Source organism: Oryctolagus cuniculus, chromosome 5 (genome assembly GCF_051225735.1).
Source record: "Oryctolagus cuniculus isolate XC-2025 breed Fujian yellow rabbit chromosome 5, ASM5122573v1, whole genome shotgun sequence".
NCBI lineage: Eukaryota > Metazoa > Chordata > Mammalia > Lagomorpha > Leporidae > Oryctolagus > Oryctolagus cuniculus.
In genome coordinates, this window is record NC_142871.1 from 45,594,068 (window position 1) to 45,611,813 (window position 17,746).

At 36.6% G+C, this 17,746-nt stretch overlaps 1 protein-coding gene across 9 annotated transcripts in view; it reads right to left on the reverse strand.

Moving 5' to 3' along the window:
• NKAIN2 (sodium/potassium transporting ATPase interacting 2) overlaps positions 1–17,746 on the reverse strand; it is a 1,166,031-nt gene that overhangs the window by 628,359 nt on the left and 519,926 nt on the right. For all 9 annotated transcript variants that reach the window (XR_011388540.2, XR_011388541.2, XR_011388542.2 and 6 more), the window contains one exon: positions 2,200–2,337. Coding sequence is in view for 2 of the 9 variants with exons in the window: in XM_089333709.1 (XP_089189835.1) it covers positions 2,200–2,337 (138 nt within the window). In the remaining 7 variants the exon portion in view is untranslated. The remainder of the gene's footprint in view (positions 1–2,199; positions 2,338–17,746) is intronic.

A 17,746-nucleotide genomic window follows, 5' to 3' on the forward strand; every position in this document is an offset into this window, starting at 1 on the left:
TATTTCTAAGACATGCTGTTTTTACAAAACCTCAGAAAGATTTCAAATTCTTTCTAACATACTCAGCTAATGTTCAAACAATTGAAAAGGCACTGTCCTCTGGCATTCTAATTTTTATCTCATGCCAGTGAAAGTGTCATGTATCAGAATGATTTGGGGGCATGTCTTTCACTTAAGAGTATAATTCGATACATAGTAATCTCACTATTTTTGAACTGCAGCAGCTTGTAATAAAAGAGACAGAAATAATTCAGCCAATATCCAACATAATTTGTTTTAAACTGTCTTTCAGGCTTTTATTATGCTATATATTTTAATATTATTTTCAAATAAAAGGAGAAGAAAAATAGTATATCTAATATTTATTGAGCAATTTTAAATACTAAGCATTGTGCTAAAGAAGTTTCATAGAATATCCCACTTAATCCTCAAAATCAACCTCTAACTGTAAACTGTTTGAACATTCTCATGCACATCTAGGTTTTTACCCAAAGCACTTCATTAGGAATCAGTGTGAGGTATTTAGATATTGGAGCAACAATTAATAGGAATGAAATCAAGAGGGAATCCAAAGTCTAAGGAAAGAAGAAAGGTAAGATTTTTTTCATATTTTGGCTAACAATGCATCAATTAATTAAAGCATTATTAATATAATTATTACCTTCATTTTAAACATAAGAAAAGTAACTATTAGTCAGGTAAAGCTGTTCAAAGTCTCACAAAATTTGGCAAACAAGATTTCAACCCTGGGATTGTGATTTCAGAACATGTACCACCAACCACTGTGCTATCTTCCCTACATTGATTAAATTAAAATCCACATAAGAAGATGGACAATGTGATCATGTCATGTGAAGAACTTCACCCTGCAGTACAACATATTACAATTTAAAATTTGTTTTACTACAAAGGTAGAGGGAGACAGACAGACAGACAGACAGACATACAGACAGACAGAGGTTGCAATAGCCAGGGCTGAGTCAGGTTGAACTCAGGAGCCAGGAATCAGTTTAAATCTTCCAGGTGGATGATTGGGACCCAAACACTTAAGCCAGCACCTAGCAGGCCTCAAGGTTCTGCATTAGCAGGAAGCTGAGATCGGACACAGAGCTGGGACTTGAAAGGCCCTTGGATCAAGCGGCATCTCAACTACTGAAGCAAAAATCTGCCCCACTCTCCACTTTTTCAAAGATTTAAATGGCTACCCAGCCATTTAAGAGAGAACTATGGACCTCTCACTCTTTTCTCAGACATATGGGACATCCCTTGGTTCTAGCCACCATACTGCCTGTCTTCCAATCAGTGAGCTTCATCTGGGGTACTAATGACAGGCAGAACAGGTCATAGGAGAGCACCATTTATAAGAAAGAAGCTTTCACAAAACTTGAGAAGGCCTGCTGATTTGCGTTGAATAGAGCAGACCTTTAGCTGGTATATCTGGGCTTTTACCACAAAACTGCTTTATAATTTTTAATAGATTCTTACAAACTTCTTCTTTGTCAAAAATAGAAGAAATAGAAAAAAAAGATAAAAAGAAATCTACATTAATGAAGAGCAATAGCTGATATCTGAGGAACATAGAAAAGTTAAAAAAAAAAAAAACTCGAGTTACGGTTCCTATAGCAACTACAACATAGTCGGATTTCATTTTATTTAAGTAAGTTTAACTTGAGTGGGAATGCAAAATGCTTCCTCTGAGCCAAAAAGAGAATTATGGGGAACAGAGAGACAATGGTCTAGAATATTCTGGCATTCAAGTATGTCAGATATCAGCACTAATATATATTAATATTCTTACATCAATATGTTAATTTGTTTATGTTCATTTGTATTGATTTTCAACAGTCTTTATTCAGTTTACAAATTATGATTGCTTAAAATGAAAAAAAAACATATTAAAATCTGTGAGTCCATTACTTTATAATTTAGAAATATAAAGGTACTGTTCTGCTAATTGTTGCAAGAAAATGTTTGCTGAAAGTACAGTTTATAAAGATACAATCTGATTGCATGTACTATGAAGTGCTTTGAAGTTGACAGTTTCAATTACTGTTGATGCAATTTGAAAATAAACACATAGTATTTAAGAGAGTATTCACATCCTTAAGAGAGGTTATACACATAATTTTTCAAGAATTTATACTTTTCATGTCTTTCTCTAGTTCAATAAAATTTTTAAAAGGCAGAAAGAGTACTTACTCCTGTTATGTAACGAGGTCTATATTGAATAGTTCCGAATAAACCAAGAATGACGATAATGATATGTACAAAATTTGCCAGGATAGGTGCCCACTGATAACCAAGGAAGTCAAATATTTGTCTCTCCAGCACACAAACCTAGAACAGCAAAACAGAATAGATCAGTACATGAAAAATGTCCTAGTGGTAAAGGAAAAAAGACCACATTGATGATATAATTCACAAGTATTACTCTTTTATAATATCAGAAATTTTTTCTAACAGTTAAAATGGCATTTTTAGGTATACTTTAAATAACAACTACGTAAGTTAAAGATCTATGAACAGCTATAATCCTTTCCGGGATTGTAGTGGAGGCAACAACAGTGTTCAAAGGACTTCATCCATGAAGTCACAGGATTCATTATGTTATTGTGTGCACTGTCAAACACGTGAAGTCATCAACAATCAAGTTAGCAGAGGCCATATGAAGTTGTTAGGATATACTCAAAGGCCATTATGTAAGTTGAGAATGGAACAAAGGGAGTTTGATGTAGAGGGAAAAGAACTCTACAGCAAGACATCCAGGATTATGGATGCAGATCTGCTGCTAGGCAACTATAGTTATCTATGTAAATCATTTTCTTTCTCTGGGTGTCTGTTTCATTACTGGCAAAACCTAGGACTTTGGCTTTGCATATAGATCCTTCTAGCTCTAATACTATTGTATTACAAATCAAATATTTTTTGTCATAATTTAGTCATATCCAGTGATCATGTAAAAGACCTTAAAGGAAATTAGAACAATGGAAATCAAAAGCAAAAATAAGCCATTTCTATTATATAAGAAAATTATTTCCTTTCAAATTATGCTTCCATCAGCACTCACATTTATAATTAACATTTCTAAAAAGTCTAAGCAGTGAGATGTGAAAAAACAAAGCACCCAAACTAACCAACCAATCAACAACCACCAGTTGAGATTGACCAGTCAGCCAGAGTGCCATTTTTGTATCTACAAAGGGAATCTGGATAGTTGGCAAGTCTCTTGGGAGATGTAATAAAGCAAATCATCCAGTAGCCGTTGAAGCCTGTCCTCAAATAGAATGACAAAAAATGATATGTTCAGAAAAAAAATCATCAAACAACTTGATGTCACATACAAAGTTTACCACTTTTTTCAAACAAATTTAAAAGAAAAATGACAATTTTTTAGAAACCCCAACACAAGCATCATTGTGCTTGACTGAAATTTCTCATCAGATGGAAACAGTGACTCTCCAACAGACAACGTGCTTTTAAACTAAATACCTTTAGTTCAGTTTGAAGATTTCTTGAACGATCACTATTCTTTAGTGAGCAGCACATTTTCCCATCAGGCTTTCAAAAATATATATTTGTATAACACTTCTATTTCCTAAAGCACATTGGATACAATGTAATGGCTGCAACAACCACAGTCCAAACTAGCCAAATATTAATTGTGATTCTTTTTGGTAGCCATTTAAGAAAAACAAATAATCTTGATCTATTCTATCTTGAATATGCTAAATCTATGATATTTCCCAGAGTCCCAAATGATACAGTTAAATAATCTGATTGGATAAATATGTCACAAAATATGAATATAATCTGTCTCACAAACCTCAAACTACTTACAATGACATATTCTTAACCTATTTTATGCAGCCAACACTTTTAATAGAGGTCCATTTGGGCCACCAGGCTATACTATACATTCCATGTTGGAATCCATGATGGTATGAAAAACCAACGAGTTGTTGTAAGAACACTTTTGCTAATCATCCATATAAAAGCTCATTGCAGTACAGAACTTTCTTCTCCTTATCCTATGAATAAACAGTAAGTGGGAATGTAAAACAATAGCAAGAAAAATCTACACTCTATAAATTTTGAGCATTAAAACTGTGGAAAACAGCAGGGAAAACGTATATAGGAAGAAGTACATCTGTCAAACAGCAGGAAATATCTCAATAAATGCAGCAATTATGGAAGAAAATAACTGTACCATCGTTAATTGTGAAAATATATAGATGATAATACACTCTGTAAGAGTTCAAGGTTAAAATGAAATTATGTCAACATTTATCCAGGAACATTTTATGACAGAATAGTGTCTTACTCCCAAGGTTACACAGACTGCAAAAGTTAATATGTAATTCCTCACTCAGAATATTTCTGTTTCCCTCACTGTTTTATCAGTTCTGTTAAACATCACAAGTAGCTTTATCACAAATTATGCAATTTAGAACTAGAACTTAAGAGTGAGACTCTGGAAAATTCAATGACCATAATCCAGTAAGTATTATAGAAATTTTTCCCAAAAATTCCTTCCAATAAGAATATTAATTACACAAGAATGTAAGATGGGGTGCAGTGGAAGAGAGTAAATATTTGTAAATACATCTACTTTGAGGCATTTATATACTTTCCCCCAGTCATGTATTATCTATTGGATTCTGTACAAATTCCAGGCAGGTAAATATGACTGTCCCAAATTTGGGATCAAAGAACTTAAGAAGTAGAAGGTCATAGCAAGTGTCCCAAGGTTGCAGAAGGGGAAGCGGTAGAATAGGGTTTGGGCCACTACATTGCCCCTGTGCTGGGTCCCTACTTTGTATACTCATTCCAGATCTAGCAAAAAAAAAAAACAAAAACTTTCAGAAATTATGATGTAGGAAATAATATATGCTACTACATTAAAACATTTATTTTGGAATAGTTGAGATTCTAGTTGATCATACTTATAAATTTATGATATTATACAGTAATGGATAAAGGCAAAACCAATACTGTATTTTTCATTTAGCAGTGAAATTTTTATGTAGATGCCAGAAAATAGTCAAAAAGTAAAATCTTTCCACATAAATGTTACTTACATAAATGAAACTGTAGATTTCCTCATCTTTCATGTATAAATCAGTGATGAGCCATGAGAGTTTTTATTCCCTTGCACATCCCCTACATCAGATATCTACCTCATTATACAGGCATTGAAGTATTCCATTTTAACAGATATCCAATTTGCTTCCACAATTTGTCTATAACAATTATGAAAAAGTGCATTGAAAAACCTTATACTCCCATATGTGTGTTAAAATTCTATCAGCTAAATACCTAAAAATATCAATTCTGGTTTCAAAATTCCAAATACTGGTGGGGCATCTGGCACAATAGCTAAAACATTGCTTTGGATGTCTACAGCCCATACCATTTTGGCTTTGAAAACCAACTATGCTTCCTGATAATGTGCAACCCTGGGAAGAAGTAGATGATGGCTCAAGTAGTTGAGCACCTGCCACCCATTTAGGAGACCTGGATTGAGTTCTTGCATCCTGGCTTTGGCCTGGCCCAGCTCTGCCTTTTGCTGGCATTTGATCCAGGGATGGAGCTGCTCTGTCTGTCTGTCTGTCTCTCTCTCTTTTATGTGTCTGTCTCTGTCTCTCTGCCTTGCAAACAAGTAATAAATAAAAATGTAACAATCTTAATGATTGTAACTATTATCAATTATTCTTTGATAAATATGTATGAACTACAAAACATGGAAATTGCCCTTTTTTCACTGTAGTAAATGTGAATTTTAGTCATTGTTAACATAGTACAGCATGCTTCAGTTGAAAAAGTTTTAAAAGCCTTTTTCATAAGCACTATTAAGGAAAAATTATCTTACTCTCCATGGCAAAAATGCTCATAAGAAGTACTTGTGAAATATCTTTAATAGAAATACATTTCTTAACTCTTTAAACTGGAAGATAAGTATCACTATGTTCCTAAATCTGTATATACAAAATATATTATATTTGTTTACCTAAAATAAAATATATCTTAAAAAATCAAGCAGACTCACTTCATATACCTCAATATATCCTGAAAACACTGGCCCATTTACGTGAATGATTTTTCATATTAAATAAGATATCATTCAGCTTGAAGCACAACTTCTTTGAATTTGCAAAGCAAATGGAATACCTTTGCATTGCTTAGGTATAAACTGTCATTCAAATTTAATAAGAAATTACATGTACACTATTACATGCACATTACAGTTTTTAGAGGCCATTATTCACAGGCAGTTTTCTCAACTTGTAGAACCCAGAACTGGTCTCCTAAGGACATTTGACCTTTTGCTAATTGAAATTTCTTAATCAATTTTTCTACCAAATATTACCATAATTTTCTTCAATCCTTAAATTTAATTTGTAAGTTAAACAAATAACAAGAAATCAAACTTGTGCATAGCCTTCGAGACCAAAAATAATGGGCTTTTGATTCTTTCTTGGTGGAACAAGATGTTCTTGATTTAAACAAAAAGACATGTTATTAAAGGCTGAGAAAAATAAAATGAAATTTCTAATGTTAAACTATGAAATGGAAATAAACTTGTATATGGGCACCCTTGTTCTTAGGACTGTACCTTCTCCCCTGTCATGGATCTGAGGTTTCAGATAAATCTCAGCTGACCAAGACAGGAGAGATTCAGATTCCAGATTTAGGCAAGTAGAGTGCTCTCATTCAACCTCCATCTGCATCAGGACTACAGGGAAATGAATTATATGCATTATAACTATGAAATGCATAAACTTGGCCAAAAGTTAAATCATGGGATTCTTTTCATTTTAGTTGTTTGAAAGGAAAGACATTTGCCTAACTAGAAACTTAGACTTATACTATCAAAAATCCTCAAAACTACAGAGAATCAAGATGAAAAGTGAAAGGAGAATACCAGTTCCCAGGATGCATCCCAAATTCTTATTTTATCCATAGGGACTATGGCAGCTTAGGCATGACTTACGCATGCCCATTTGTTAGAATTTTGTCCATAGGAATTTCTTCCATTTTTTCCAGTTGAGTATGGTCAATTTCTGTTCTCAATATTTCTGTTCATTCTTTCCTGCCCCATAGGGACCTCAAAGAAATGCTGAATGACATGAATCTAGTCTGGTACTGTGCCCTTGATCCATATAGGACTTTGTTCTTTTAACTGAAAGCCCTGCCCTGAGATTTTGTCTTAGATTCAGGCTTTGGTTGTGCCCAACTCCCCAGTGCTGTATTTCTGTTACTTTGTCTTCTGGTCACTTTGGTAAAGCTGCTAATTCTGCTTTGACCTTGATTACATAAGCAATCCTGCCGTATCCTACAGTGAACTATCGTCTTGAACATGTGCCAGGTTGTCAGCTCCACAATCAGAAGCTAATTTCCAAGTTGGTTTCTTTCTGTCTTTAAGTCAATCCTCATGAATACCATAAGAACTTGAGAGGTGTTCTGGGCTTTACAATATAACCAAAGTGTTGAGGTCTTTACAATACTGCCTTAAACGACATACTGTGACAAAGCAAAACTTCACATAAGTTGATTTTTTAAAATTTTATTTATTTTTTTGTCAGGCAGAGTTAGACAGTGAGAGAGACAGAGAGAAAGGTCTTCCTTTTTCTGTTGGTTCAACCCCCAAGTGGCTGCTACGGCTGGTGCGTTGCGGCAGCGCGCTGCGTGCTGCGCCCATCTAAAGCCAGGAGCCAGGTGCTTCCTCCTGGTCTCCCATGTAGGTACAGGGCCCAAGGACCTGGGCCATCTTCCAGTACCTTCCCGGGCCACAGCAGAGAGCTGGACTGGAAGAGGAGCAACTGGAACAGAATCCAGTGGCCCAGCCGGGACTAGAACCCAGGGTACCAGCGCTGCAGGTGGAAGATTAGCCTAGTGAGCCGTGGCGCTGGCCCCATACAGTTGACATTTTTGACATTGTCTCCTTAAGATTCTCTGAGTTGTCCATAGACAACATGATACGAACATCTATGCCAGCTTTTAAACATTATATGCAGGCGGTATACAAGACACAACCTTCCTTTCTCTTGCCAAGAAACCTAAGCCATATACAAAATTATGAAGATAAAATTAAAATAGGTTCTGTAATGATCATTCATGCAAGATATGGACAAAGATAATATGGTAAATCACAGACCTGCACTTGAGAAGGAGTTTTAGTAGCACTAGAATACTGAGTTATTTGAGTGTGTGTGTGTGCTATGTGTATGTAAATGCAAAATTTTAAGTTACTTGCAGAAATTATTCATAAAGCACAAATTTCCCTTATTTACTTAAGCCCTAACAGATCTAGCCCCAGGAACCATGATTGTAATAGAAATCAACAATTAGTGGTTTTGATCTTTATTATTATTATTATTATTATTTTGACTGGCAGAGTGGACAGTGAGAGAGACAGAGAGAAAGGTCTTCCTTTGCTGTTGGTTCACCCTCCAATGGCTGCCGCGGCTGGCGCACCGCGCTGATCTGATGGCAGGAGCCAGGTGCTTCTCCTGGTCTCCCATGGGGTGCAGGGCCCAAGGACTTGGGCCATCTTCCACTGTACTCCCGGGCCACAGAAGAGAGCTGGCCTGGAAGAGGGGCAACCGGGACAGAATCCGGCACCCCGACCAGGACTAGAACCCTTGTGCCGGCGCCGCAAGGTGGAGGATTAGCCTAGTGAGCCACGGCGCCAGCTCAGTGGTTTTGATCTTGAGTTACAGAATTTTAAAATCATGGTTGACTTGCAACTTAGCATGTGATTACAGGAGTCCCCTAATGTCTAGGAATCTGTTTCTATATCTGTAAAATGGGAGTGTTAGAATGCATAGCTTCTAAGGCTTTCATGACGTTTGGAGTTTTAATGTCACAGAGTACTTACTAAAATGCTGAGGTTGCAGCTTAAGATGTCTACTATTAGATTGATTTTCTTTTTTTCTTTTTTTTTTTTAACCAAAACTTTAATCCCAAGGATTCTCACAAAAACATATTACAAATGACAGCATGAAAAAAATGTAGATTGATTTTCATTTTGATAACATATATAACAAATTTGTACATTTGGATTTTAAAACAAATATTCTAGATTTGTACTCTTGCCAGTATATTTCAGTTAGAGATGACCCCATGTTTTTTATTCCCTAAGTCATGAAATAAATTTTTGGATAACATAATTATTTGGAGAAGATCCTTCTTGATGAATGTCTTCCTGCCTGTTTTAAGATGGTATGAATCAAATGTTTTATTATGGTAAAAGAACAAGCATCAGATGTCAACATTTCCTCTCTTTCCACTGTTTCTTAATTTCCAAGTGTGATATAATCAACATTTATTTGAAAAATCTGTGCTCACATAGTTAAGCACAATACATATCACCAAAGAAATCCTGGGATATATTCGATGTAATTTTTTTAAAGATTTACTTATTTGAAAGAGAGAGAGTTACAGAAAGGCAGACGCAGAGGCGGAGAGAGAGAGGCCTTCCATCCATGGGTTTACTTCCCAATTGGCCGCAAAGGCCAAAGCTGCTCCAATCTGAAGCCAAGAGCTTCTTACAGGTCTCCAATATGGGTTAAGGGGCCCAGGACTTGGGCCATCTTCTACTGCTTTCCCAGGCCATAGCAGAGAACTGGATAGGAAGAGGAGCAGCCGAGACTCAAATCAGTGCCAATATGGGATGATGGCACTGCAGGTGCTGCCTTTACCAGCTACTCCACAGCACTGGCCCCTATATGTTGTAAATTAAAAGGAAACAACTAGAAACAAGAATTTATTTCTCACTAAGTACATTTTCTTATAAATGTATTTCTCAAACAACACAAGTGATGTTTATGTTGAAACACAAAATCACCCACATTTTGCTGAGGTTGAATTAAAAGGGTTATTTAAGACTCACTAAAAGTCAAATAGTCAATTTTACATTTTCCCACTATTTTATAGTAATTTCATTTATATATAATCCTAAATATACCACCTAATATTCTAGTTGTTTTGATAATGGAATCATTTATTTCTCACAGCTGTTCATTCTGCATAGCAATTTATAACCATTTCATAATTAGCAATCACACTATCAAAAGACAACTTGATGACTAGCATATTATAGTAGTCTAAAAATTAGAAAAATCTTCTAAAAGGTAACATAATAATTTAACAGAAGAATGCAAATAAAACATTTTGTTGATTTTGAATTCACATCACTTTCCAACTCTTAATCTTCAAGTTCATGGGTCAAATTTTTGGGGCTGGTGTTGTGTAGATGGTAAAGCTGCTGCCTGCAATGCCAGCACCCCATATTGGTACTGGTTCATGCCCCAGCTGATCTGCTTCTGATCTAACTCCTTGTTATTGCACCTGGAAACGCAGTGGAAAATGGCCCAAATGTTTGTGCCTCTGCAACCCATATGGGAGTCCTGGATGAAGCTCCTGGCCCCTGGTTTCAGCCAGGCCCATTCCTGGCCATTGTGTCCATCTGGATAATGAACCAGTGGATGCAAAATCACTGTCTCTCCCTCTCTAATGTTTTCAAATAAATAAATAAATCTTTTCAAAAAAATTATAAATGTGTATGTCTGCATAATACTAAATGTTAATTGATTTTAGAAAGTTTTTTTTAATGTTTAGGTTTTTAGTTTAATTTCTCTTTTCACCTGGCAATATTTGCCCTCCTACTGAGTAAAGAGAGGGTCTGGATTCTGATATAACTACTAAATTTCACCAGACCAGGTATTTGGTTACTATTACTTTAATCCTACAGATTGTGCAAATCACAGTATAGTTTATTTCACATTTAGTACAGAACATTCTGAAAAAGTGGACTTTTTCTACTATCAATGTAGTTAACAGAATGATAATCCTGCAAATTCACAACAAAATGACATTTATCTAGAGTTGCTCTATAAGGCAGTTCTATGGTTTCATAGCCAATCTCCAATTCATTAAATTCAAACTCCACTTTTACATTCGTGATATAAACCAAAAACCAAAGCTCAAGTTTTCTTGGTAGGTGGATCACTGTTCTGATTTCCTCACAAAGTCTACAATTTTACTCAGTAGAAACCTAACACCAGAGAAGAACCTAAGCACATCAGAATAACAGCTGTTCTCAGTGGTTTTCATGGCTCATTCAAAACATATGACATGTATGACTTAGGAGCTATACTGTATCCATTTGAACTTGAGCTTCCAGGACCTTCACAACAAAGACTTATGATCAAGGTAACGCACACAAGTCTTAAATAATTATAAAACAGATGTAAATGTCCAATAATGAGAAGATAGTGGCCATAGACTTAAACCATGCATGTTGTAAGAACTCACGGAGTATTGCAAATACTGAGCAATCAAAACACAGTCTTAGGCATTAGTGAGATGTGAAAATGGGGGTTATTGATGAGATTACCCAGCAATCTTCATGTTGTTTAGCAGAATTACTTTTACACTACAACATATGCTAATATCTGAAATGATACTTATGGCAAGAATTCTCAAGAGTCTCAAAAGGGCCCATGTGTGGCTGGTCAATGATACCCCTGCTTTGGATTCATACTATGTTTCAGATCCATTCCCGAACTTCCCACCAATCATATAGCAAAAACATCATCGTGTGACAAGTATTGTAGATGCATAGAAGAGAGATAAGGTATGGGTTGACTATGTTTAAAAAGGGACTTCAGGACCTGGGCAGAATAACTTGCTAAGTTCATCATCAGCATCATCTATTTATTGTTCATTCATTGAGAGCTCAGGAAAAGCCAGATCACAACAATAGCTTGTAATGTTCCTATTTTCATGTATAATATGGTATTATTTTCTCATAGCAAATGACTTTCTCTAGAGAAAACTCTATTGCTATTTTTTAACAGCACAATCATATTAAACATATTAAAGCCGCCATCTGGAGAATTTGAAATTTGTCAACTAGATAAAAATGCAGATTTTTTTCAGAAAAGCTGATAGAGTCCAAAAATATGCCTCAAATATCATTATCAGTGAAGCAATGTACAGTTTTCAGTTTTGTCTTAAAAAACACTTGTGCATCCTTATATAAATTTCTTTTATGAATTTGTAACAAAATAAAATGCCACTGAAATACTAATGCCCTTGCTGCATTAGCTATCTCCTCTTATTTGAGGCAATGGATTAACAATGTCATTAGTATCCTCAGCTGTCCCCAAGGAAGCAGCTGTTTTACATGTAAGAGGAGTGATGGTGTATGATATACTGTCATCAGGAAGAAAAGAGGACATTACATTTACCTGTAGGCTAGTGTCTTTCCACTCTCCTTTTCTCCCCATCTGCACTTCCCCTCCTCAAACCAATGCTCCAGCAGAGGTTTCAGGTCTCTCTTTGACAAGATCAAGACAGCTATATGGAAGATGTCAGTCAAACCTCTCAAACTCCTGGTGACGTCTCTTTCATAAAATTCAATTTCATCAGGATGGGTGATGAAATGACAACTTCACTTACTCTGACTGCTAAAGGCCAATCAAGAGTTGAAATGAAAGCAGAAATGTTATAAGATCACTACCATGTACTGGCAGTCACTGTGACAGTGGGTCATATCAGAAATTGCGACTAGTAATACAAGAGAATATCATTTCAGATGGCTACAGGAACATTCTTGAATGTGTCATGAGGTACATTATTTCTGGCATAATAAACAGCATGTCTTTGGTATCCTTTAAAGCATTCATATTATTGAATGCAACACAGATATAGAGATGCTATCCTGAAAAGACAAAGTCATAATATTTGTTTTCCTGTTGATAGAAGATGTCTGTGGGTATCCATGTGTGAATGTCATGAGACATGATATTCTATCTACTCCCAGAACTCTATGATAGCCTCCATGAATGCAGTATAGATAACTGGAACAGGTTCAAATATAAATTATGTTGAGTTATGGAATATATTTCATACTTTACTTGAAAATTCAAAGTATTGCATGCTATATTCCAGACATGATTTCTCTGGCCATGTGCATACATTTTATACATTACTATTATTTATAGTATTCTACCAAGCATTTTACAAACATGATTATTGAATGAGGTAAATTATGAATTAGGCAATAGCACCTCCATTTTAAATATGAGAAAACTAATGCAGGAGATGAATTTGATCAAGGTTACATGGCTGTTAATTGGTGAGGATGATTCATCTGGAGTCCAAGCTTTGCACCACTGTGCTATCACCCTTTAGGTGATAGTAAATATCTGTGTGTATGTATGTATATACTTATATATGTAGTAAATATGTATATGCATGCATATATATTACTGCACATGCAGAATGAATGCATGTAAGTATAATAAGTATATTGTTGGATACACAGATGCAAATATGCCATACTTTATTAGAGTTGGCCCTCAAGTATGAACGTTTTTAATGCAATGACTTTATCACGCCATTTATTTTCAGTAGGTTCATTGATGTTGATGAAACAACACGAATATAAGTCAACAACATTTTTTAAGTAATGGTGTTTTTTTTCTACTTTATGTAATCCTCAGCCTGATACTGCATTGCCGCAACACCTTTAGTCTTCTAACTCTCAAGAACATAAAGTTTCATTCCATTGGCTATGAGGAAAAATAGACAATGGTTATTTTTTTAAAAAATTATTTATTTATTTGTTTATTGAGAAGCAGAGAAAGGGAGAATCTTAGAGGGAGAATATGAGAGAGAGAATACCTCCCAGCTGCTTCTCACTCCCTAGTGGTCCACAAAACTAGGGCTGAGCCAAGCTGAAACCAAGGAGTTAGAAACACTGTGAGGCTCTCCATGTGGGTGGCATATACCTAGGCATCTGCTGCCCACCAGGGGAAATACAGAAAGCTGCATCAAAAACTGAGGAGCCAGGACCCAAACAATGGACTCTAATAGCATATATGCATTCCAAGTGGCAGCTTAACCTGCTGTGCAACAAGACCTGGCCTAGACAATGGTTCTGAATTGACTGATATGATTATTAGGAGAAACATTCAGCATCCTAAATCGCTTTGACACAATTTCCTAGTGAGCTTTCAATTAACTACTTACACATAAGAATAATCTACTGATGTTTTGACTTTAGTATCACGTAATAGAAGGCTTGCAAACCTTTCTCATGTACAGAACTTCTAGACTACTTCCACATACTTTTGTTCTGATCACTTGAACTTCATGTTTACGTAGAATAAACTGTGTCTGCATGTATCTGCTCTTATCACTGGAATTGTATGTTTATATACTGCTGTTATAAACACAAACTTAGGCCTGGTTATATCAGTGACAGCTATTATAATTGCATTGTTAATTATATATACAATAAACTTATCTGACCAAATTATAGTTTTAATAAAAATTTAGTTTAAAAATATTAGAAAATTAAATAAAAAATAAAGTGCATTTTGAGAGCCTATTTGGAAAAACAATGACAAAAGTAAAAAAAAAAAATTTCTAAGTGTTTTACAAGTCTTTAAATTCTTATTCCAAAGTAAAGAAATCAAAAGTTTAAAAACCCATTGACAACAGGTTTTTTCATAATCAAATTAGAACTCCAACCAGTGTTCTGAAACACAAAGAGTTCATAATCCTACAGCAAACACAGGTCATTAATAGTCTGAGCTAAAATAAAACATATTAGATACCTATCACTTTTATCGTTGTTTTTAAATATTTTGGCTTGGCAAAAATACTACTAGTTCCAGCATCTAAACACAGGGTTTTATTGTATGATTATCATGGTACCCAGCAAATTTATTATACTTCTATGTATATGTAATATACCTACTCTATTGCACTATAATGTACAGCATTTAAATGACCCTATAAAGACTAATTATTAATGTCATTTAGGAAACATACGTTTTTACTCACATCTCATACCTTGGAGCAAATGGAAGACAGAAGATTGATAGTGACCTGCATTCTTTTTTTTTTTTTTTTTCAGCATTTGTTTTTTATTTGACAGGCAGAGTTGGAGAGAGAGAAAGAGAAAGATAGATAGATAGAGAGAAAGGTATTCCTTCCATTGGTTCACCCCCTAAATGGCCGCTACAGCTGGCACGCTGCACCGACCTGAAGCCAGGAGCCAGGCGCTTTCCTCCAGGTCTCCCATGCAGGTGCAGGGGCCCAAGCACTTGGGCCATCCTCCACTGCCCTCCTGGGCCACAGCAGAGAGCTGGACTAGAAGAGGAGGAACCAGGACTAGAACCCGGCGCCCATATGGGATGCCTGCACCACAGGCAGAGGATTAACTGAGTGGGCCATGGCGCCAGGCCCAGTGACCTGCATTCTTGACTTCCATAGGGAAAATGGCTCTAATCTTTGAAAGATAAATCATTTTTCGGGGCCAACGCTGTGACACAGCGGGTTAAGTCATGGCTGGCATCCCATGTGCTCGCTGGTTCTAGTTCTGGCTGCTACACTTCTGATCCAGCTGCATGCTAATGCACCAGGGAAAGCAGCAGAGAATGGCCCAAGTCCTAGAGCTCCTGTACCTACACAGAAGATCCAGATGAAGCTCCTGGCAATGGGCTCTGGTCTGGCCCAGCCTTGGTTGTTGCAGCTATTTGGGGAGTAAAGCAATGGATGGAAGATCTTTGTCTCTCTTCTCTCATTCTGTAACTGCCTTTCAACTAAAGAAATTTTTTTTTTTTTTTTTTGCCAAGCAGTTAGACAGTGAGAGAGAGTGACAGAGAGAGAGTTATAGAAGTGAGAGAGAGACAGAGAGAAAGGTCTTCCTTCTGCTGGTTCACTCCCCTAATGGCCGCTACGGCCGATACTGCGCCAATCCAAAGCCAGGAGCCAGGTACTTCCTCCTGGTCTCCCATGGGGGTTCAGGGCCCAAGCACTTGGGCCATCCTCCACTGCCCTCCAGGGCCACAGCAGAGAGCTGGACTGGAAGAGGAGCAACCGGGACTAGAACCCGGGGTGCTGGTGCCACAGATGGAGGATTAGCCAAGTGAGCCACGGCGCCAGTCCTCAAAAATAATTTTTCTTAGCTCCATAAACAATTAATCAGAATCCTCTATATCTATTTATGCTATGCTTGGAAATCTCAGGAGTAACTATAAGGTTCTAGAGCTATATTCTTGATCAGAGTTTTGACTAAAGTTCTGACCTTTTCAAAATATAATGATCAGTTGGTTGACAAAGCTTCCTTAGATTTAACATTTTGTTTCCTTAAAGTTGGAAGTTTCAAAGATTACTGAACTCTCTTTGCTATCTTTATGTAATCCCTTTGTAATTAAATTGGGATTTCTTAATTCTTCAGGTATGGTAATCACAGAAGTTTAGAAAGATAAGGTCTAAAAAGTATGATGTAGTAGCCTTTCCTCTTGTAGATGATAGTCATTAAGTCCAAAAATTGTGTGTGTGTGTGTCTGCATACATTTAGAAAACTGTACCTACATTTCATCCTTGCCAATATAGATTTGAAGACCAAAGCCAGTTCTCTCTTCTATGTTACAGAACTTCACCTATGCTAGACAGAATTAAAGCAACCTAGGTTTGTATAAAAATCTTAAAGACAACTTGAAGATTATGTTTCTTGAGAGAAATTAATCTGTCAGCTCCATCTCAACAATATACATAGACTTTCTCTAAAAAACATAATATTTACAGGCTGGTACCACGGCTCAATAGGCTAATCCTCCACTTAGCGGCGCCGGCACACCGGGTTCTAGTCCAGGTTGGGGCGTGGGATTCTTTCCCGGTTGCCCCTCTTCCAGGCCAGCTCTCTGCTGTGGCCCGGAAAGGCAGTGGAGGATGGCCCAAGTGCTTGGGCCCTGCACACCATGGGAGACCAGGAGAAGCACCTGGCTCCTGTCTCGGATCAGCGTGATGCGCCGGCCGCAGCACACCAGCCACAGCAGCCATTGAGGGGTGAACCAACGGAAAAAGGAAGACCTTTCTCTCTCTCTCTCTCTCTCTCTCTCTCTCACTATCCACTCTGCCTGTCAACAAAACAAAACAAAAAAAAAAGCAAAAAAAAACCACATAATATTTACAAATATTTCAAGCAATTATTTGTAAACAAAAATATTTGAACTGTGTGTTTATATAAAACACTATTGTGGGTATTATGATTTATACTCAAGATATTACATTAAATTGCACTAAACGTACTTTGCTTCACAAATCAAGAAAACTAAAAATTCTGACCAAGTCTCAAAATAGCAATATTTCTTATCCTTTCATTTTTTTCCACATTAGTGTTTGTTGCTGCTGTTTGTATCTTTGCTTTTCTTTCTGATTGGGTTTATTGTCTTCACTGAGCAGAACCTTTGGCTTTTCACTCTATTGGAGGGATCTCATCAGTGCGAGACTAGGGAGCTGAGTCACCATCTGCACTGTGCCAGGACCACCACTCATCATTTGCTGGCAAGACTCTGCCCAGGTGTGATAGTCTCCTGCCACTCTCCCATTCCCAGTTGTTTCAAGTGGCATGATTGATTTGCTGGCCCATTGAAGTCCAAACCCTCCTATGTAATTATAGTTCTGTAAATGCATAGAGAATCGAACAGCATCATGGTGGGAATTAAAATGCAGCCTGGTTAGCAAAGCACAATCTACTAATTACTTGCACTGATGGTTTTTCTCTAAAAAAATAATTATGGGTCTTTTGAAAAAAAGAAAATAAAACTGCCTGAACTTCCCTCTTTTATCTTATCACAAAATATGTTGCCAATTTTAGGCTATCCATTTCGATGTATTCATTCTGAAAGTTCTAAGTCTGAATCACACTTTAGACTTGGGTGCA